Source organism: Jaculus jaculus, chromosome 7, assembly GCF_020740685.1.
Source record: "Jaculus jaculus isolate mJacJac1 chromosome 7, mJacJac1.mat.Y.cur, whole genome shotgun sequence".
NCBI classification, from domain to species: Eukaryota; Metazoa; Chordata; class Mammalia; order Rodentia; family Dipodidae; genus Jaculus; species Jaculus jaculus.
Window position 1 is genome coordinate 4,733,620 of NC_059108.1, and position 22,163 is coordinate 4,755,782.

The window sequence follows — 22,163 nt, forward strand, 5'->3', positions numbered from 1 at the left end:
ATCTGCCAGCAGCAGAGACCAACTCTGAGCCCCCGATGTGGTAGTATTCCTTGGGGTGACCAGCCAGCAACCTGGTGGCAGGTTGACTACATTGGAACACTTCCACCATGGAAAGGGCAGCGTTTTGTCCTTACTGGAATAGACACTTATTCTGGGGATGCATTTGCCTTTCCTGCACGTAGCGCTTCTGCCAAAACTACCATCCGTGGGCTTACAGAATGCCTTATCCACCGTCATGGCATTCCACACAGCATTGCTTCTGACCAAGGAACTCACTTCACCGCCAAGGAAGTACGGCAGTGGGCTCATGATCATGGAATTCACTGGCCTTACCAAGTGCCCCACCACCCTGAAGCAGCTGGCTTGATAGAACAGTGGAATGGCCTTTTAAAGAAATAGCTACAGTGCCAGCTAGCTGGCAATCATTTGGAGGGCTGGAGGAGTGTCCTCCAGCAGGCTGTATATACTTGGAATCAGCGTCCAGATATGGTACTGTTTCTCCTATAGCCCGGATTCATGGGTCCAGGAATCTATGGGTGGAAATGGGAATGGTCCCACTTACCATCACCTCAATTGACCCATTAGCCAAATTTTTGCTTCCTGTTCCCACAACCTTATGCTCTGCTGGCATACAAATCTTGGTAACAGAGAGGGGAGTGCTTTTGCCAGGAGGCACAAAAAACATTCCATTGAACTGGAAGACTTGCCTCTGGCCACTTTGGGCTCCTGATGCCCTTGAGTGAACAGACTGAGAAAGGAGTTACAGTGGCAGCAGGAATGACTGTTCCAGACTACCAGGGGGAACTCACACTGCTGTTCCACATGGAAGTAAGGAAGAGAGAGTCTTGAGTGCAGGAGGTCCTTTAGGGTGCCTCTTGGTGTTACCGTGCCCTTTTATCAAAGTCAATGGACAACTGCAACAACCCAATCAAGGCAGTGTGATAAATGGCCCACATCCTTCAGGAATGAAGGCATGGGCCACCCCTCCAGGTAAAGAACCAAGACATGCTGTGGTGCTTGCTGAAGGTGGAGAAAATACAGAATGGGTAGTAGAAGGAGGCAGTTACCAATACCAGCTAAGGCCACGTGACCAGTTACAGAAACGAGGACTGTAACTGCCACTCATGTTTCTGTCCTACCTGATACAGAGTGTTTGTACATACCTACACCAATATTAAGATGCCTTTGTTCTTCCTCCATTTCTCTAAGATTAAGACTGCATCACTAGTCACTTGTTCAAGCTGTACTTGCCCTACTGTATTACAGACTAAGCATTCCTCAAGGAGCTGCTTTGTATTGGGAAGACTGCATGCTTCTCGTTGTACGTGGGATAGTTCTATCATGTTACACAAAATTATGACCTTGTTACTATCTTCATTTGGAAATTAAGTTGGGTGTCAAGTTGACAAAGGTGGACTTGTGATGGTCAAGTTCTGTGTCAACTTGATCTGTTTAGGAATCCACGGACATTCCTGAGTGGGTCTCTGAGGTTGCTTCCAGGAAGAAATAACCTTAGGAGGAAGTCCTTTCCCCAGAAGGAACCCCTCTTAGTGGAGAGCTTTATGTAAGGAAGCTCTGGGAAAAAAGAACCCTTTCCTCCCACCTGGCTGCAGTGCTGCTTGCTGCCTTCCAGCAGGACTGAAGACTACTGTGGACCGAAGAGCAGCATCTCTCCAGGAAGCCTTCAGGCCTTCAGTGCCAGATTGGGACTGCTGAGGCATCCAGCCTTGTAGACTGAGCAGCTACTGGGTTCCTTAACTATCTGACCTGCAAACTGCTATTGTTGGACTGTTGAAAGCTAATTCAATAAATTCCCTTTTAATATAATTCTTTCTGTTGGTTCTGATCCTCTAGAGAACCCTGACTCATATAGAATGTCAGGAGGGAAGACAATAATCTTTGTTTTCACCACATTTATAATCCAGCATCAAGGCAGAGGAGAAACAGTGATGCACAACCCATACTGTGAAAGTGGTCATAATGCTGTGGGAAAAGTAACGTGGAGAAGGAGACAGCTGAGAGGCATGGTGATTTTAAGGGGCGGGATGATGGCACCAATGACGTGGTTCCTAAGCAGAGATGAGGGTGGTAACCAGAAGCCAACATGGGGCAGCTGAGGCAAGAGCCTGGCAGGTAGACAGCATCACTTGCCGGCACCAGGAAGAACAGAGCACAGTGGTCTGAGGGGGCAAAGGGCTCAGGAAAGGCAGGTAGTTAAGGTCAGGATGGCAGGGGTGGCAGACAGGTAATGCGAAGCGTATCACCTGGTCTTGTAGATGACAAGGACCTGACCTTGTACTTGACAGCCAGAAGGGGTAATAGTGTGTGGAAAGGGAGTTGGAAGTTTGGTTTTGTTTTATATCTGCTAAGCTTGAATGTCAACAGTTTAGGGCAAAAACCCAGCTGATTTATTTTGGTTTCTTGAGAGAAGGACTCACTAGGTAGCCTTGGTTACTTACAGCTGCCTGTGCCTCCTGAGGGCTAGAGTTATAGGCAGGTACTTACCATGCTTGGCTTGATTTTAATTTTTAATTACTTATTAGAAAGCATGTATGTGTATATGGATGTGCCAGGTCCTCTTGCCACTGCAGATGAATTCCAGACACATGAAACACTTTGTGCATCTGACCCTATGTGGGTACTGGGGAATTGAACCTGGGCCAGCAGACTTTGCAAGCAAATGCCTTTGTCCATGGCCCTTGGTTTATAGTTTATAGGGCTCACCGGCTGCAGAGTTCACAGTGGATTGACCAGAGCAAGAGCAGAGTAGGAATTATGTTGAGTACAAAAACAACTAGGCCCCGAAAAACAAATAGCACGTGCTCTCCCTCCTATGCAAAGTCTAGATTAAAAAAAAACAACCAACCAGCCCTAGATCTGTTTTTCCACTGAACTACCCAGCCATGTTCATAAGTAGGTTGTTCAACCCTAGGAAAGTGTTCCCCTTTCTTACAATTAAAGATTCCTGGAAGGATAAAACCTAAACCTGGCAACATGGCTCAGCCATTAAAATAGAAGTTTTTTTTTTTTTTTTTTTTTTTTAAAGAAAGAAAAAACAAACAAAACGGCTGGAGAGATGGCTTAGTGGTTAAGATGTTTGCCTGCAAAACCTAATGACCCTGGTTCAGTTTCCTAGTACCCACACAACCCTAGATGCACAAAATGCTGCATGCATATGGAGTGTGTTTGCAGTAGCTGGAGGTCCTGGCAATCCCATCCTCTGTTTCTCTTTTTCTCTCTGCTTGCAATAAAGTAAACAATTTTTTTTTTTAGTAAACAAGTGACATGAAAACTGAATCAAGGATGTGATGGCCAATCTCTGGTCATCAACTTGACAGAATTTAAATCGGCATGGAAACAAATCTCTGGGCATATTTGTCTTGTCTCGATTAGGTTACTTGAGATGTGAGGATCCACCTTAAGTGTGGATGGCATCGTTCCTGGGCTGGGGTTAAAACAGAGAAAGAAGGCTGAGAAACAGCATTCATCATTGTCTGCTTCCTCACTGTGGGTTGAGCATAAGCTCTACCCACCTGACTTCCCTGCCACGATGGGCTGTAACCCTGAACTGTAAGCAAAATCAACACTTCTGTCCTTACAGTGCTTCTGGTCAGGTATGAAAGAGAAAACACTGGTGTGAACAAGTGGGGCTGTTGTGATCAACCTCACCACGTGGTCTGTAAGCCTTTGGAACTGCTCTGTGGGAGGAATATGTAATAGTTTGGACCTTAGGGCTAGAAAAGCTCTAGAATACCATTAGCAGAGCTTAATGGGCCATTCTGGTGGAAGCTAAAACACAACAGTGCTGAGAGAAATGCACACAGTGGAGCCCCACTCCTGGGTTTTCAGGGGGAACAAAGTTGTCAGAAACTGAGCTAGAGGCAGATCTAGCTGCACGGTGCAGCCTGTCCATGTGCTGAGAGCTTGAATAACACTGAACTCACCATCCGCGTGGTACAGAAGTGGAGAAATGAACGATGCAGGGGTGGGGGTGGGGTGGGCCATGGAGTCTTGTTCCACAGTCCCAGAGATCTACTGAGGCCAGGCCAAGTGTGGCAGGTTGGGAGTCCCTGTAAGGATGTCCTGAGAGGTCACTTGTATGAAGCTATGAAATTGAACCCTAAATTACAATGGTGACCTCAGGATGCTGGAGATGCCAAAGCCATGTTGGCCGGAAAGCATATTCAGAGTACCGCGGCCCTGTGACGGAGGCTGAGTGCTCCAGGCAGCAGAGGTGGAGGCGAGGGCTACCCAGGCCCTCTGAAGCCCGGGTGATTCCACCGCAAGCTCCCCGTATTGGTCGTGGAGCTGCAGAATTTGGTCTTCGCCCTGCTGGGTTTCAGTCTTGCTTTCATCTAATCTTTTCTTTCTGTTCCCCTATTCCTCCCTTTTAGAATGAAAATGTGTATTCTGTGCCATTGTATGTTGGAAGTCTGTAATTTGTGTTTTGATTTTACAGAGCTCATAGTTAAGAGATTACCTTGAGGCTTAAATGAGACTTTTTTTTTTTTTGAAGTAGGGTCTTGCTCTAGGCTCAGGCTTACCTGGAATTTATTATGTTATGTATTCTCAGGCTGACCTCGAACTCGCATCAGCCCTCCTACCTCTGCCTCCCAAGTGCTGGGATTAAAGGCGTACCCCACTATGGCCAGCTTGGGTATGACTTGTGAACAGTGTTGGATCTAATAAAGACTATTGGAACTTGTCTAGAATCTACAGTGAGGGGCTGGGGGCGTGGCTCAGAGGTAGAGCACTTGTCTAGAATCCACAGTGAGGGGCTGGGGGCGTGGCTCAATGGTAGAGCACTTGTCTAGAATCCACATTGAGGGGCTGGGGCGTGGCTCAGTGGTAGAGCACTTGTCTAGAATCCACAGTGAGGGGCTGGGTATGTGGTTCAGTGGTAGAGCACTTGTCTAGAATCCACAGTGAGGGGCTGGGGGCGTGGCTCAGAGGTAGAGCACTTGTCTAGAATCCACAGTGTGGGGCTGGGGGCGTGGCTCAGAGGTAGAGCACTTGTCTAGAATCCACCAATGACAGGCTGGAGGACTACCTAGCATGTGTACGGCTCTGAGTTTCACCACAAAAAAAAAAAAAAAATAGGGCCTGATATTATTAGGTGTGGATAAGAAATGTTTCTTTCCTTATTCCAGCTATTATTTCTCTAGAAAAAGCATCCATTTTATCAAAGTCCTAATTTACATAGACCTAAAGAAAACTCCCTTGTGGCTCTTTCCTTTCTGATGCTGTCTACAGCTATCCTATCCTGCTACAGTTATCTCACGATCTCAGCTTCTGTTACTTACTTTCTGTACATCTGTGCCACCTCTCCTTTGGGTCTGGTGTCGAGAGTTATACTAATGGTTCTGGTTCTCACCAAAGGTTATGAATTGTTCTCCTGCTTTCTAGTTGATTACTTTTTACCTCTATCTTATTTTACAAGGTTTTTACTTTCCAACTTACGGACAAGTAATTCTTCCACTTATTTATACTGACTTTTATTCTACAGTATACTTCTAAAAGCTATAAATTGCTCTTGTGTACTGCTCTGAAATACAGATTGTTTCATTCTATATTTCTTTTATAGTCTCTAACTATTCAATTTTAGTTTCCCCGGTGATCCAAGAGTTACTTAAGAAATACTATTAAAGGCACTTTTCTAAAATGTACAAAGCCGTGGGTTCAATACCCAGCATTGCAAAAAATAAGCAAGGAAGCCAGGAGAGAGAAGAAAACTTTAATGGGATGAAAACTTTAATTTCAGGTAGTGTGGTATTTTGTTTTTAATTAATTCTAGTTTTTAATTTAAATAAATGGAGTCTATGACATTATCTTAAATTGGGAATCACAGTTTGTTTTATTTTATTTATTTGCAAGCAGAAAGACAGACAGACAGACAGAGAGAATGGGCACAACAGGGCCTCTAGCCACCACAAACGAACTCCAGATGCATGTGCCTCTTGTGCATCTGGCTTACATGGGTCCTGGGGAATTGAACCTAGGTCCTTTGGCTTTGCAGGCAATGCTTTAATCACTAAGCCATCTCTCCAGCCTCAGTTTTTATTTCATTAGGTAAGTAAGGCCCAATTATATATTTTTTTCATAGCCCAGGCTGGCCTCAAACTCCTGATCTTCCTGCCTCCGCCTCTTCAGCAATAACCTACCATCATGTGCCACCACAACCAGCCCCAATTATAATTTTATATCAAAGTGATTGGGGGGATGGAGTGATGGCTCAGTGGTTAAGGTGCTTGCCTACAAAGCCTAGTGACCTGGGTTTGATTCCCAGTATCTACATAAAGCTGGATGCACAAAGTGGCACATACATCTGGAGTGCACTTGCAGCAGCTACAGGCCCTAGATGCTCAGTTTTTTTTTCTCTCTCTGGATCACAGGGGAAATTGAAATTGAGGAGTTAAGAGGCTATAACAGAAATCTCAGGCTGGAGAGATGGCTCAGTGGTCAAGGCGCTTGCCTGTGAAGCCTGAGGACCCATGCTCGATAATCCAGATCCCATGTAAGCCAGACGCACAAAGGTGAGGCAGGCACAAGGTCGCATGTGCCTGCTAGGTCATGCAATCATTCAGAACGTGATTTCAGTGGCTGAGGCTCTGGCGCACAAATTCTCTCTCTCTCACTTTCTCTAAAATAAAAAAGAGAAATCTAGAAAACAAAGAAGCTACATGTCAAATAAAAATATTTTGTAAAAAAAAGGACTGGATAGATATTTCGCATCTTTGTGTTAATGCACTTTCATTGGGTTTGCTTCTTTTTCTGTGTTTGCAGGTGTGGTAGCTTAAATATGATGGGGGCCATCCATTCAAGATTTCATTAAAGTTTATAATTTAGATCTGCAGCCTCCTGGCTGTAGGAGGCATCACTGTGGATGGATCTAAGGTTCTATCCCTCAGGTGGATCTGAATTCCAACCTAAGATAAGCGGAGTGCTTGAGCTCTGCCTGGAGCTCCCAAGTCTGCTTGCTTGCTGGTGGTGGCTTGTGGCTTTTTTTCTCTGTGTGTGGACCTGTGAAAGTGGGCCAGCTTTTCTGCCATTATGGAACTTCTTTTGGATCTGTAAGCTTCAATATATATCCCTTCCTTGATACTGTGCCTGATTTGGAAGTTCATCCCAGTGACCTGAGGTTGTCTACTACAGCATGTAACCTGCTTTATTTCTTTGAGTATGTGTACATGTGTGTATGTGTGTGAGTACACATGTGTGTGCATGTGGAGGCCAGGGAACAACGTCCAGTGTCTTCCTCAATTGCTCTCCATGTAATTAAAAAAATTTTTTTTGTTCATTTTTATTTTTTTTTTGAGAGTGACAGAGAAAGAGGCAAATAGAGAGATAGAAAGAGAGAGAGAGAGAGAGAGAGAGAGAGAGAGAGAGAGAATGGGCATGCCAGGGCCTCCAGCCACTGCAAATGAAGTCCAGATGCTTGTGCCTGGCTAACATGGGTCCTGGTGAATGGAGCCTCGAACCTGGGCCCTTAGGGTTCACAGGCAAGTGCTTAACCACTAAGCTATCTCTCCAGCCCTCTCCAAGTTATTTTTGAGACAGGATCTTTTCTTGAATCTACAACTCACTGATTCAGCTAGACTAGCTAGCCAGCAAGCCTTAGAAATCCTCCTGTCTCCTCCCTAGTGTTAAATTACAGGCTCACGCTGCTGTATCTGGCTTTTGCAATGGTGCAGGGAACCTTCTTTCTCTGCCTCTTCTTCCCTCCCTCTGTACTGGGGACTAGATCCAGGACCTGGTACATACTAGGCAACCACTCCACCACTGAGCTTCAGCCTCAACCTAAGGCCTCCAATTCCACAGCACTGCATCTTGCTGGTGGTCTTTACTGACCAATTGTGCCCTTTTAATCTGTATTCTCAAATTCCCTTGTTTCTTGGACAGTATCTTTAGTTCTCTGTGTAACAAGCTTGTCTCACCACTGCAGTTCTCTTTTGTGGGGGCACAAATAATGTGTGTTTGCTGTTCTGGTCTTCCCCAGCTGCCATGTCCTTTCTAACGCTTTTGAACCTTAGTAACGCCATTCCATTTTGTTGATGTCCATCTGCCTTCTGTGCGTTTGCTGGGTCTGGTCTCCTGTGTTAAATCCAATATGCTACCTTCTTCTGTGGTGAGTCTTTTTCATTCTTTCTTGTCTACATGCTCTCGGCTTGTAACTTCCATGCTCTTTCTCTACCTCCTCAAAGAAGGTGTACACCTTTACACTTCTGCTTTGAATCCAGCTCCCACAGTGCTAAATGCTTTAGTCACTTGTTCATTGTTGAGGGAGAATCTCACTATTTGGTCCAGGCTGGCTTTGTACTGTATCCTCCTGCATGATGGGATTATAGGCCTGCAATCACCACACTCACTTTTTTTTTGAACCTTTCTTTTAATGCAATATATTTGGTTATAACCAACTACCACAACCACTTAAAAAAAAAACTTTTAAAATACATTTAGTTATAATAACCTTCATGTACCATACGATTTTTCTGGTAACTGTTTTCTATCAACCATTTGTTCCTGTTTTTCTCTTCCCTTTCACTATACCTTTCTATAAATCTTATGTTGGTTCCTTCCTGATGGTGAGTCACTGCTGAGTGTGGCAAGTTATTACTAACTAACTCACTTCTTCCAAAGAGTTCATGGGAAGATGACAGATATACTCAGCCCAGCAAGTTCTCTTTAGCACTTGACAAGGTGATTGTCAAGAGTCACTTCTAGTCTTTTCCTCAACTTAGTCAATAGTGCTTGACAGCTCTAGGGTTGTTCAAACTGAAAATTGGCTCTTGTCTTCCTATCCTATTAAATTCCATGTCCTCAAATATAGCTGGGCCCTAAGTGGACTCCTTCCTTCACTCTACCTAGCTCACCTGTAGTCCAGACACACCCAGAAAAGATCCTGTGGTGGCCCCTCCTGCCTACCTGCTGGTCCCCATGAGGGTGGCAGGGTTTGTCCCTCAAGGCTCAGGAATGTGTTCTGCCAGCTTCCTCTGCAGTCGGGGGCGGGAGGGGAAGAGCCCTTAGAGTCTCACCGCATTCGCTGGAATTTGGGTGAAGGACTCCTCTTTGTTGCACTGAAGAGAGAACCTGAGGGTGGACGTGTGGCGTGACAGAGTGTATTTAGCAGGATGTAGTGCTGAGTTGTATCCCTGGCAGAGAAAAGGAAAGAAGAAAAAGAAAAGGGGGAAGGGAAGGGAAAGGAGGGAGGGAGTTCAGGAGGAAAGAAGAGGGAGCCAACTATCATCATTTCCCTTCACTATTCTGACCTAGCTCCAAGAAAAGGAGAGAGTGGCATGTTTATACTGGCACTTTAAGTGAGAAGTTAAAGTAAGCAATTTTAGGACTTTAGTGATCCAATTAGAAACAATGCGGCTCTCTACAAATGGAGCATAATTACTGAAGTAAGGGCTAAAAACCTCAAGATCACCAAATTACAGAACCATAAACTGTTTACAGAGAGTAACTGTAAAGTTTTTTGAAGATATGTAACTGTGTGTGTAAAAAGTATATATGCTGGGCGTGGTGGCACACACCTTTAATCCCAGCACTCGGGAGGCAGAGGTAGGAGGATTGCCGTGAGTTCAAGGCCACCCTGAGACTACATAGTGAATTCCAGGTCAGCCTGGGCCAGAGTGAGACCCTACCTCGAAAAACCCCAAGAAAACAAAAAACAAACAAACAATAAAACCCATTATGTATGACATCAGATAAAGAAAATTATACCAACTAGATTGGGGTCATGAGTAAAATACATATGTATACAGGATGAAAAATAGAATGAAAAATTACCATGCAGTGCTAGAATCAAATCCAAGCTTTGTACATGCTAGACAAATACTATACCACAGAGCCATGTCCTTAACTCTGAAAACCTTTTGTCTTACTGATCTTTAGTGCCACTGAGTCCTGAACCTAGGGCCTTATACACGTTAACAGGTGTTTGACCGCTCAACTATAGCCTTAGCCCTTTTTCAGCTAGTTTTTTCAACATTTTATTTTATTTTATTTGAGAGAGAGAGAGAAAAAAAATGAGAATGGGCATGCCAGGACCTTCAGCTGCTGCAAATGAATTCCAGATGCGTGCGCCACCTTGTGCATCTGGCTTATGTGGGTCCTGGGGAATCAAAGGCAAGCATTTTAACCACCATGCCTCCTCTCCAGCCCTCTTTTCAACTTTTTATATTTAAATAGTTTTTCACCAAGTTGTCCATGCTGGCTTTGAAACTCACTTTGTAGCCCAAGTAGAGTCCTGAACTTGCCTTATGCCTGTCTCAGCCTCCTGAGTAGACATTACTGCAGGTCTGTACCAGATCTGAAGGCTTATTCTGATACAAGTAGTGAGTGTAAGCACTGCTTTTCATCCTAAACTCTGCATCACTATAACGGTATAGTATGAACAACAATCACAAAACCCCTAATCCGACCACCATGGAGAAGGTGCGCTGACCACGCAGACTCTCGCAGTGCTTACTCTACAGGGCCTGAGACGCACTCACCGCCCACTTGCCCCCTGCCCTGCCCTGCCTGATGACCCTCGGTTCAGTCCCAGCCAGCTCTTCCACAGAGTCCGTGTCTGGCTGTCCTTCCTCCCCACGGCTCCAGAGGTCCACTCTGCCTCCAGAGGAACATTATTTAGTTGGCACTGAAAATGTGCTGGGGATTAAGGGCAGCACAACAAGTAAGAACATGGATTTTGCTCCTTTTGTTTTGTCTGTAGTAGGAACAGCAAAAAGCAGGCTACATTCAGAGCTAAGGTGGTGGTGAAGTGAAATATGTACAAGATGCAACAAAACAGTGCCAAGCACAGCAAACAAGCAATAAAAGATATCTTCTCAAAATTTACTATATTTTTAAATTAAAAAAATGTTTTCTTGAGGTAGGGTCTCACTCTTGTTCAGGCTGACCTGGAATTCACTATGTAGTCTCAGGGTGGCCTTGAACTCATGGTGATCCTCCTACCTCTGCCTCCCGAGTGCTGGATTAAAGTAGTGTGCCACAACCCCTGGCTAAAATTTACAATTTTTTAAAAATTTCCCTCAAGGTAAATGTAACACAGTAATGAGATAGTAGAAAAATAACTTTTTAAAAGTAACTGTGGAACCATCTCAGCTCTGAAAAATAACCTTTGAATTGATGAAGTATGCTGAGAACAGATAAATATTAATTCCATACCAGTTAAGCCAGTGTATTAGCTTTCAATATTCTAGCTGCTGTTTCGAGGCCTCCACTTTTCAAATAATAATGCTGCAAGGCACATTTCAAATACCCTTTTGAAGCCAGAGTAGAGTGAGAGCACACACCTGAACCCCAGAACTTGGGAGGGAGAAGCAGGAAGATTACTGCAAATCTGAGCAACAGTCAGGGCTACAGAGTGAGAGCCTGTCAAAGACACACCAACAAAACAAAAATTATGAGGCCAGGGATAATGGTGCCTGCCTGTAATGCTTACACTCATGAGGCTGAGGCAGCTGGAGGCCAGACTGGGCTACAAAGTAACTATGTTGGTATAAAATAAAAGGTTAATAAGGGCTGGAGAGATGGCTTAGCGGTTAAGCGCTTGCCTGTGAAGCCTAAGGACCCCGGTTCGAGGCTCAGTTCCCCAGGTCCCACGTTAGCCAGATGCACAAGGGGGCGCACGTGTCTGGAGTTCGTTTGCAGAGGCTGGAGGCCCTGGAGCGCCCACTCTCTCTCTCTCCCTCTATCTGTCTTTCTCTCTGTGTCTGTCACTCTCAAATAAATAAATAAAAAATTTTTAAAAAAATAAAAAATAAAAGGTTAATAAAAGACATATGACTTGACTATCTCACAAGCAATATTTTTATTCTCTAATTATAATTCTAAGCATTCAACATGAAATCAAAACAGTTTCATTTAGGAAAAAAAAAATAGCTGAAGGAAGCTGGGCATGATAGTACATTTATTTAGCTCTAGCACTCAGGAGGCTAAAGTAGGAGAATCACTACGAGTCTGAAGCCAGCCTGGGCTACAGAGTGAGTTCCAAGTCAGCCTAGGCTAGAGTAAGACCTTGTCTCGAAAAAAAAAACAAAAAAACAAAAAACTGCTTAATGATTTTTGACATTCTCTAAGTTTTAACTACAAGAAAGGAAACAGAGTCATCCCTCTGAACTATCCGCTAACATCTCAATATGAAAATGGTGAAAACTTTAGGAGTTAATTTATAAGACACATATACTCTGAAAATGGCCCCTGCCTTAAGCTAAGTAAGATCTTTGATCAATAATGGCTATAATTTTCAGTTGCATACTGACAGAAGATAGTCATACATTTTAAAATCAAAAGTTGTGCACTGGGAACAAGACTCAGTGGCAGAGCGACACCCTTGCCTGGGTTCTATCCCCAGTACCACAAAGTAATAATAAATGTTAAATGAATATAAAAATTTAGTTAACAAGTTGCACTATCCACAAATGAAAATTTGTACAGCCACCTGTGGGTTATGCTGCTGGACAAGGTAGACATGAAACATTTCCTTTATTCTAGAAAGTTCTATGGATAGTGCTGATCTAGATCATCTAAGCAAGAGCATGTATGTCCATGCACAGGCAGTGGCAGCTTGAGAAACGGCTACCATGTCAAAGGGTGAGGAAAGACAAGTCTGTATGGGAGATGCGTGGTCAAGGGGGAAGCTTGTACCACTCTAAGCTCAGCTGCAACTTCCTGGCATGGGCGGTGCGGGGAGGAAACCTGCTAGAGGGTATGCCAGCTTTGTGGCATCCCAGATGGCATACAAGGCACAGCCAGAAACTGGCCAGGGTTCTTTCTTTCCTCTTTCTACACACTTCTGAAACACTCTCGCCCACACATCTACAAGCTGGCAACATAAAAATGTCCATCTTTCAACACAGATGGAACTCCTGCTTTCAGAGACATAAACCCAGCTTCCTTCCCTCCCCTCTTTACTGCGACTGCTTTGAAAATGCCTTGCCTAGGAAAGAGAATTCAGCCGGGTATGGGGACACATACCTGTACTTCCAAGACTCAGAAGGCTAAAGCCAGAGAACCCAGGGTTCAAGGCCAGCCTGGGTCACACAGTGAGACAGTGCTGAGAGGTAATGGTCAAGCTCCAGACATAAAGAATGCAGCTATTCTTGGTGCGTTCTTGCGTGATAAGCTCTAGCGAGTTGGGGCTTCTGAGTGGTTCTGAAAAGAGCACTGGACAGTCCACGCTGCCAGCCTCCTACCTGCTACAGAGATGACTGGCAATGGCCACGAGGTTTGCCAATAGCTAGAGAGAGGCTTTGAGCTATGATGTTTCCTCCCAACCTTTCCAGGGCTGGAGGTAGAACTCTGCCCAAGGCCAGTCATATTGAAAACTGGACACTGACACTGTCGTGGCTGGCCACATCCCCACAGTGGACTGGGGAAGGCTAGCCTACGTCTAGGTAGCTAGAGACAAGTCACCGCAGCCTCTAGTACTGCTCTGCACATGGGGAGGCCACAGTGAAGGGCGCTGACCTGTGCAGCTTGTCAATCACCTTCTACACAAACATCAAAACATCCGTCCAAGTCAATTTCGGATAACGTTCTCACTTTGTCTTTCTCTCCAATCCCTTCTCAACTGCAAACCCCTGTATGATGTGACTGAGGGAAAGTTCTCTGAGCAAGGCCCACGCTGCACACTGAGAGACTGACTAGAACCTCACTGCGGTGGAGATGGAGCACAGAAACAACCGTGAGCCTCTCATGCCAACCCCTGTTCCTGGCCTGGCATCCTTCTGTCAGGAGAAACTGCTTGAAAGTATTAACCTAGCAGACCACGAGTCTCTACTAGCCCAAACGCCAAGGCTGCTACGGGATCACAGATGAAAACTTATAGTGGAGACTTCTCCACTTTACTATGACGCGCTTGCCTGACATCACCACCAGTTTTTGGAAAACACACTGGTTTATAATTCTTTTGTTCCATGACTAAGAAGTTTATATACCTCCTTCCACAGTGGAACCTGTCACTCACGGTAACCCGAGTTCCTGTTCCCAGGCCATGGGGTCCTTGGGTCAAGTGAACTCTCTCCTGTTCCCTTTAGAGCAAGAGTTGTGCTCTGGGTTAAGAGGATCTTCCCCTCTCTTGCTCTATTTTCCTCAATGCTCACGGGCTTCTGATTCTATGCTGGCCGTGTTCATTCGCACCTTGGAGGAGCCTTTGCCACCGTAGCCACCTCGGCCCTTGTCTCCACGCAGGCCCCGGTGCAGAGCCTGACCTCGGGGCTCCGCTTTGCTCCCGGTCCCACGTAGCCCCTCTACTCACCAGCCCCGTGACTTTCACCAGAACTCACTCTGTTGTTTCTCATTTTCTCCCTCATCAGAACTGAGTCCTGTCACCTTCAAAGCCATATCTGCAGGGCCTTTGAGGATGCCTGGCACATGGAATTTTTCATTTCCTGAATATCTTAATTGGATATTGAGGTCTTGCTGAACTGGCTGAACTATTCTCCACACAGCAGCCCAGACTTCTTCTAAGAGATCAGCATGACACTATCACTGCCTCATTAGAAATGGGGCTCAGCCTGGCATTCAGAGCTCTCTTCACAACAGAAAGCGCAAGCCATTTGGGGTTGGCCTTTCCACCCTTGCCCATCCCCTCCCCCCAGCTGCTCCCCAGCCATGCTGTGCTGCCCCCCACACACCCAACTCCTCCTGAATTTCTGCATATGTGCCTCCCTGTGACCCTCCTCTCCCCTCCCTTGTTTACCTTCTCCAGGTCTCTTTACCCATCACTTCTTCTAGAAAGCCCTCCCCAGTTTTGCAGTCAGCATAGGCTGCACGTCCCCTGTGCCTCCCCAGAACTTGGTCTCCTGTCACAGCTCATGTGGGTGGGTCACTGCAGACTTACCCATAACCTGCTCAGAAGTGTCAGCTCGGCAGGGGCACGGCCTCCTCGTGCTCAGGGCACTTCTACCGCTGAGTGCAGGGCCTCCTGGAGCACTCGCAGTGCCCACCACCTACTTATTTGATTCATTACTACACTGGAAAATCAAATCTTTAATATTCCTTCCATATTCCCCACAGAATTTGGTTCAATGTCACCCAGAGACCAGGAGCTCAGTCAGCACCGGGCAGAAGTACAATGAAGTATGTTACCCAGGGAGGGAAGAGAGAACTCAAGGGTGCTCAGGTATCTTGATGATGGAGTATACTTAAGGTCATTTATAAGCTTAAACAACTAAGTTCATAGTTTGTAACTACTTATATGATCTTGAAAATGTCTCCTTGCTACAGTTACTAGCATTTAACTTTGGTTATATAGTCACACAGAGATATTGTAGCCTTCATTCAAAACAAAGATGTTAATGTGATCAATAAGCACTTACCTGCTCAAGTTCATATTACCTGCTCAAAAGAGCTCCACTATGAAGAGATGTGAGTGAAACTATTCTTGGAAGAAGACTAACCAAATGTTCCTGGGGTCTAGGGAGTGTTTCTGAGGTCTAGGGAATGTCAGGCTTTGTTATCAGACAAATCTCTTCAATGATCAATGTGTAGATATGTTGTGACCACAAATCAACATGTCAGGGTTTTTTTTTTTCCTTTTTTTTTGTTTTTTTTTGAGGTAGGGTCTCACTCTAGCCCAGGCTGACCTGGAATTCATTATGGAGTCTCAGAGTGGCCTTGAACTCATGGCAATCCAACCTCTGCCTCCTGCGTGCTGGGATTAAAGGCGTGCGCCACCATGCCTGGCTCACGTCAGGGTTTTAAAGTGAACATAACTAGAAGGTATTCAAACTGTATTTGCTACTCAAAGTAGTCTCTTCCAGGGCCCCATTCCCACAGTAGGATGGAAGTGTAAGACGTCTGAGAAAGCTCACTTGGGATTTAGATCCTGCACCCATTCTTATGAGCATCCTCACAGCTCAAAAGTGGGTGTGTACCTTTGTAAGCAACTAGCTAGTAAAGCAATATTCACAAACAAGGTCAACTGTCATGATATATTCAGTCAATAGTGAGGCATGTTTGGATTTTTTAAAACGTTGGCAATGACAAGCTTCTTTCTATAAAATTATCTAATTGTCCTACAAACAATGCCAAGAGGTTCTAGAAACAGAGAAACAAAACAGAAATGATGTTTAAACAGTCAGAGCAGCCCTGAAAAGTCTAAAGAAAATTATGGCTCCTTTCCCTGAAAAATTACGTTTTTTGCACCCCAAATCCATTTTCACACAGAATTAGAAAGGCCTGAACCTGCAGCAGTCTATCTATAGGTCTGGCTAAGACTGTACAGATGCTGGAGAGATGGTTCAGCGGTAAAAGCTCACTGCTCAAACTAAACTACTTCAGTTCAATCCCCAGGCCCCTTGTAGAAAGGAGGTAGGAAAGCTGTGGTGGTCTTCTGCCATCCTAGCTGACAGGAGAAGGGAGACCAAGCAGGAGAACTTCCACAAAGCTCATGGGAAACCCAGCAAAGAACAGAACAATGATCCAGACTGAGAAACCGTGCTGCAACCAAGTCAGAACAGTGAGGACTGACTGCAAAGCCACCCTGTGACTTCTGCATGCATGCCACTGTACACACGCACCTGCACTCACACACTCATAAACAATTAAAACATTACACAACCTGAGCATGACGGTGCATTCCTTTAGTCCCAGCATCACAAGGCCACCCTGAGACTTACACAGTGAATTCCAGATAAGCCTGGGCTAGAGTGAGACCCTACCTAAAAACACAAAAAGAGGGCTGTAGAGATGGCTTAGCAGTTAAAGTGCTTGCCTGTAAAGCCAAAGAACCCAGGTTCGATTCCCCAGGACCCACGTAAGCCATATGCACAAGGTGGCACATGCATCTGGAGCTAATTTGCAGTGGCTGGACGCCCTGGGGTGCCCATTTTTTCCCCTCTCTTTCTCTATCTGCCTCCTCTCTCTCAAATAAGTAAATAATTAAAAATATTTTAAAAGAACAAAAAATAAAATAAAAAACATTACTTACACACACAAAAAGACTTTATATTTTAGAGCAGTGGTTTTTTGTTTTTCTTTTAGCACCAATGGGGAAAAAATCATTTTCCACCAGGACCCAATTTGTACACAGATACATATACATAAAAATAACAAATTCTAAAACAAATTCCAAACCATACAAAAAGGTAACTCACAGCCTACTATTCCAATTTCACGATCCACAGTTTGAAAACTACTAGGAGTTTAGGATAACTGCAACAAAGCTGAAATTAATGAAACAGACAAAACTTATTTTTCTTTCTGTTTCTTTTCTGGTTTTTGAGACAGGGTCTATGTAGCACAGGCTAGTCTTGAACTTACATACAGTTCTCTCACTTCAGCCTTCCCTACTATGGGTACCACCATACCTGATTATAAAAATTCAAACACCTTACTTTAGAATAATAATAAACACATAAGTCTTTTTACCCTTAAGTCAAACTTTTCAAGAAATTAGATTTTTTTTTGCCCAGCTTGGTCTTATGATCCTGACCTTCTGCCTCTATTAACAAGTGCTGGGATTACTGGCCTGCACCACCATACCATGTCTAGCTGAGAGGTGGGATTCCTTAGGGCCAAGCTGTACAGTCGTGATTAGTCATCGACACAGACGAGTAAATCACACCGCGACACCCATACCTTGATGTTGGAAAACCACAAGTCATTTTCGTGTAAGGTGGCAAGGTAGACAGCAGTGAGGAGGCCAACACAAAGGGCAATGGTCCCACCAACCACAAATGACAGGATCTTCCAAAAGCTTCTGTCAGCACCTTCTAGAAAAATGAAACAAAGAAACGTGTGAAGAAGTTAGAACTTACTCATTCTATTCCAGAGTGTTAAGTAAGTTAAATTCAAGCTTTCCTTGTTAGTGATGCCTCCCCTGTTCTCAGCAGACTGTGAGGGGTTCCTTAATGTCATTCCACAGACCTGTTTCCATTCATATGTACACCCCCCCAACTCCAGCTCCGGCTCACATGCCCCTCCTGCTGTAGCCTCTCAAGTAGTGGCGTGTTTCCATAAGCTGCCTTGCTTTAATGTCTTGGTACAGTTCATACCCTTGGCATCCAGTAGTTCACAGCTAGCACATCACTTCCTCGTGGACAAGTCCACCACTGTGTTCATCTTTAAAACCCACAGCATGGAGCTTGAGAACTAGAGATTATGAAGTCTGTTTAACTCCAGGAGAAATAAATGGCTTATAAATCTAAATCTATGATATATGTCATATTTTAGATGATATACTTTCAATTTGTGATGTATTTGCTAAAAGCCATCAAAAATTTTTTAAAGATTTTCTTTTTAAAAAATAATTAGAGAGAGAGAGAGAGGGAAAAAAGAGGAAGACAGCGAAAGAGAGGATGAGTGTTCCAGGGCCTCTATCCACTGCAAATGAACTCCAGATTCATGTGCACCTTGTACATCTGGCTTACATGGGAACTTCGTAATTGAACTTGGGTCCTTTGGCTTTGCAGGCAAGTGCCTTAACCGCTAAACCATCTGTCCAGCGTGTCTCCCCCATTTATTTTATTTTTAATTTATTTGAGAGACAGAAATAGGTAGGTAGGAAAAGAGAGAGAGAGAGAGAGAATGGACACAGCTGGACCTCCAGCCACTGTAAACGAACTCCAAACACATGCGTCCCCTTGTGCATCTGGCTTATGTAGGTCCTGGGGAATAGAATCTGGGTCCTTCAGCTTTGCAGGCAAGTGCCTTAACCGCTAAGCCATGTCTCCAGTAACCCCTCCCCCCCCAATTTTTTTTTTAAAGGGATGCAGAGATGGCTCAGTGTTTAAAGACACTTGCTTGTAAAGTCTGATGGCCTGGATGTGATCTTTCTCCTTGCAAATAAATAAATCGTATTTCATAAACAAAAATTTTTAAAGCTTGATTGCTGAATAATTTGTTTCAATTCACAGGAAAAATATAGCATAACACAAGACATACAAACTAGGGAAAATATTTACAGCACATATAAGAGAGCTTAAATATTCCTATGTATAGGCTATTTAAGAACAATAAAAGTGATTATGATAGGAAACAGACTAAGGACATGAACAGGCAGCTGGGTGTGGTAGTGCACACCTTTAATCCCAGCACTTGAGAGGCAGAGGTAGGAGGATCGTTGTGAGTTTGAGGCCACCCTGAGACTAAACAGTGAATTCCAGGCCAGCTTGGGCTAGAGGAAAACCCTACCCTGAAAATCAAACAAACAAACAAAAAAACCCTATACATCTTTATGGGGCTGGGGGATGGCTCAGCGGTTAAAGGCACTTGCTTGCAAATGATGGTCTGGGTTCAATCCTTCAGTACCCATGTAAAGCCAGAAGCAGAGTGGTGGGTGGGTGCGTCTCTTAAGCTATTGTCAGTGGCAAGAGGCCCTGACCAGCCTTTTCCTTTCTCTCTCTTTCTCCTTCCCACAAATAAATAACATAAAATATTTTTTAAATTGCACATCTTGAAATACATCTGGTTTAAGAAAAAAAAAAATAAACTGGTAGCTCTCTGGAAACCAACAGGGCAACAAGAGAAAAAGCCATCCAAATGAATATGCGATTTGACCGGGACTCCCAGTCAGACACACATTCCAAGAAGATAGCTTTCAATGGGTATTTGGTCACAATGATATTTATCACTTGGCTTATATGGGTACTGTGTTACATCTTAGTACTGAACGGTCAAACCACAGGATCTTATGTGCTGACAGTATTTTAAAGGCATACAGACAGAGTTATGAAGGGTTCATAGCCTAAAGGAAATAGCAACCTTCAAAACTGCATGCGGATGTCAATTCTGTAAAACTCCCTCTGAATACTGGCTGTCCTCTGCACACAGGGAGGGACACCCTGACAGCAAGATCCATGCTAGCACCTGGGCCACTTCTGGAATGGGTGAGAAGCTGGGAGTGTTTTCCTCTTCTTTTTCTCTTTTCTTTAGTTCTCAGGATTTTTTTTTCCTAACATAAACACTATTTTGGTAAAATGAACAATACCCAAGGCAGTTTTTCTTTCAATTTAAAAGAAACAAAGTACTATAAATTTACATTGTGTTAGGACTTCAGAAACAACTGTGTACTTTCTATAATGCATAGCTTTCTAGTAGAGATTTCTTTGATTTGATTGAGCAGTTTTCTCAGTTACCTTACTAGCTCTGGATGCTAAAATTAACATGGCTGCAAAGGACATATTCTATCAGATATCCAAAATGGCTCATGCTCACACCTCCAATCCTGACCATGTGTAATTAGGAAAGCAATTCAGAGAGGGAAAGCTAGCAACCACCACCAACCCATGGCTTGCTTAGCAACTGTCCACTATCACATAAATGATCGACCAAATTCTCATCACTTTTCCTGTCATTCCCCCCACCCTCCAAAAAAAGGAAAGCAAAGAAGGCAATTTCAGGAATTTGACTAAAATTAAGAATACAAAAATCGTAATTCATTTTCAATATTTTAATGAAATGAGAAACTTGGCCGGCCGTGGTGACGCACGCTGTCAATCCCAGCACTCAGGAGGCAGAGGTAGGAGGATCGTTGTGAGTTCTAGGACACCCTGAGACTACATAGTGAATTCCAGGTCAGCTTGGGCTAGAGTGAGACCCTACCTCGGGGTGGGAGGGGGGACTCACCAAAGATAAGGGACTAGCATACATGGATCAGAAATTGTAGAGACAGACTCAAGTCTAAACAGTAGGGAAAAGTATTTTACTCCAGAGAGCCACAGCATCAGACAGACATTTTCATAACTTGACAACTTACAAAGGGATTCTCATCAAAGTTCTTTTTCACTTGATTACAATGATAAAAAGCCCATATAATTACACTGCAATCAAGATGCGAAGATGTTAGAATGAGTTTCCTTCACTGTAAAGTCTGGCCAAATTTTTACCCTATTGGAGAGGAGTATTTTAACATGCAGAAATAAAATCAGTCCAAATTGTTGCTGTAATTTAAAATCACCTACCAGGGCTAGAAAGATGGCTCAGCAGTTAAGGCAATTGCCTGGAAAGCCTAACAACCAGGGTTTGATTCCCCAGGACCCACATAAAGCTGGATGCACAAAGTGGTGCATGCATCTGAAGTTTGTTTGCAGCAGCTGGAGGCCCTGGCATACCCATTCTGTCTCTCTGTTTACAAACAAATAAAATATTAAGAAAAGAAATTTAAAATCACCTACCAGATGGCAATTTATTTTCCAACTTCACATTTTCCTTTTGTGCTGGAATATCCTCAGAAACTTCTAAGGTCTTTATCTCTTTTCTTTGCCGGATGTACATCATGGTGTCAAAGACTCTCGTGCATTGTTCTTCCACGTCTTTCTACAAACAGGGAGAGGGATAAATGGCCCGTGGATATGTCAGCACCCTGTCTGCAACACACCCTTACGCTCATCTGTGGGCACGTGACTTAACTTGGGCTGTTGTTCCTTCACATAACCTCCCGTGCAGATCTTAACCAGCTTTCAAAAACTACACTCTGGAGGCAACACAAACATTTAACTCAGGAATGGAGGTACACCACGGAACAAGCTCAGCCCTTCAGGAAGCCATCTTGGATGCTCCAAGCCTTGAAATCTCTTCCCTCTCTGAGCCCTGACCTCTACCATACAATTGGTTGAACTGCACAGTTTTATGTTATTTTCTACTGTTGCATAGGCAGTAGTAGGTCCGTATCTCCTACGGAAATGACCACGTGGGGGCGAATCAGTAGTAAACTTGTTGACATAACTGAAACATTGTTCCTGGCATCTGAATTTTTGCACCTGTGCTCATTAAGACACTTCACACTAGAAGCTGTATGCGTCGGTGGTAAAGACAAGAGCGGGGGTGTCCCAATCAAGGTAGCTGCTATCTGGAGGGAGCAGCAGTGGGTGTAACCGCAGGAGCAGTTGCCTAGTTTGGAAGCTGCACGTGGGAGGCGGGGGTGTGGTGGCAGTGATTAAGCTGGTTACAGTCCCTCAGAACATCTTGTCTCACTCTGAATAATAAATAGCGTTTTACTCATCATCTATTAAAAATGATAGCCAGAAGCCGGGCGTGGTGGCGCACGCCTTTAATCCCAGCACGTAGGAGGATCACTGTGAGTTTGAGGCCATCCTGAGACTACATAGTGAATTCTAGGTCAGCCTGGGCTAGAGTGAGACCCTACCTCGAAAAACAGACAAACAAACACAAAGCCAGATAGCCAGACATGTTTCTACAGCTATCCAACC

General features: G+C 44.3%; 1 protein-coding gene across 3 annotated transcripts in view; it reads right to left on the reverse strand.

The window, feature by feature from the left end:
* Dpy19l3 (dpy-19 like C-mannosyltransferase 3) overlaps window positions 1-22,163 on the reverse strand; it is an 82,049-nt gene that overhangs the window by 58,919 nt on the left and 967 nt on the right. For 2 of the 3 annotated variants that reach the window (XM_045154125.1, XM_045154122.1), the window contains exons 2-3: window positions 21,129-21,270; window positions 17,593-17,726 (exon numbers count right to left, since the gene is read on the reverse strand). In XM_045154125.1, coding sequence (XP_045010060.1) covers window positions 17,593-17,726; window positions 21,129-21,231 — 237 coding nt within the window. In that variant the 5' untranslated portion in view covers window positions 21,232-21,270. The remainder of the gene's footprint in view (window positions 1-17,592; window positions 17,727-21,128; window positions 21,271-22,163) is intronic. The other variant, XM_045154124.1, reaches the window with a different exon arrangement.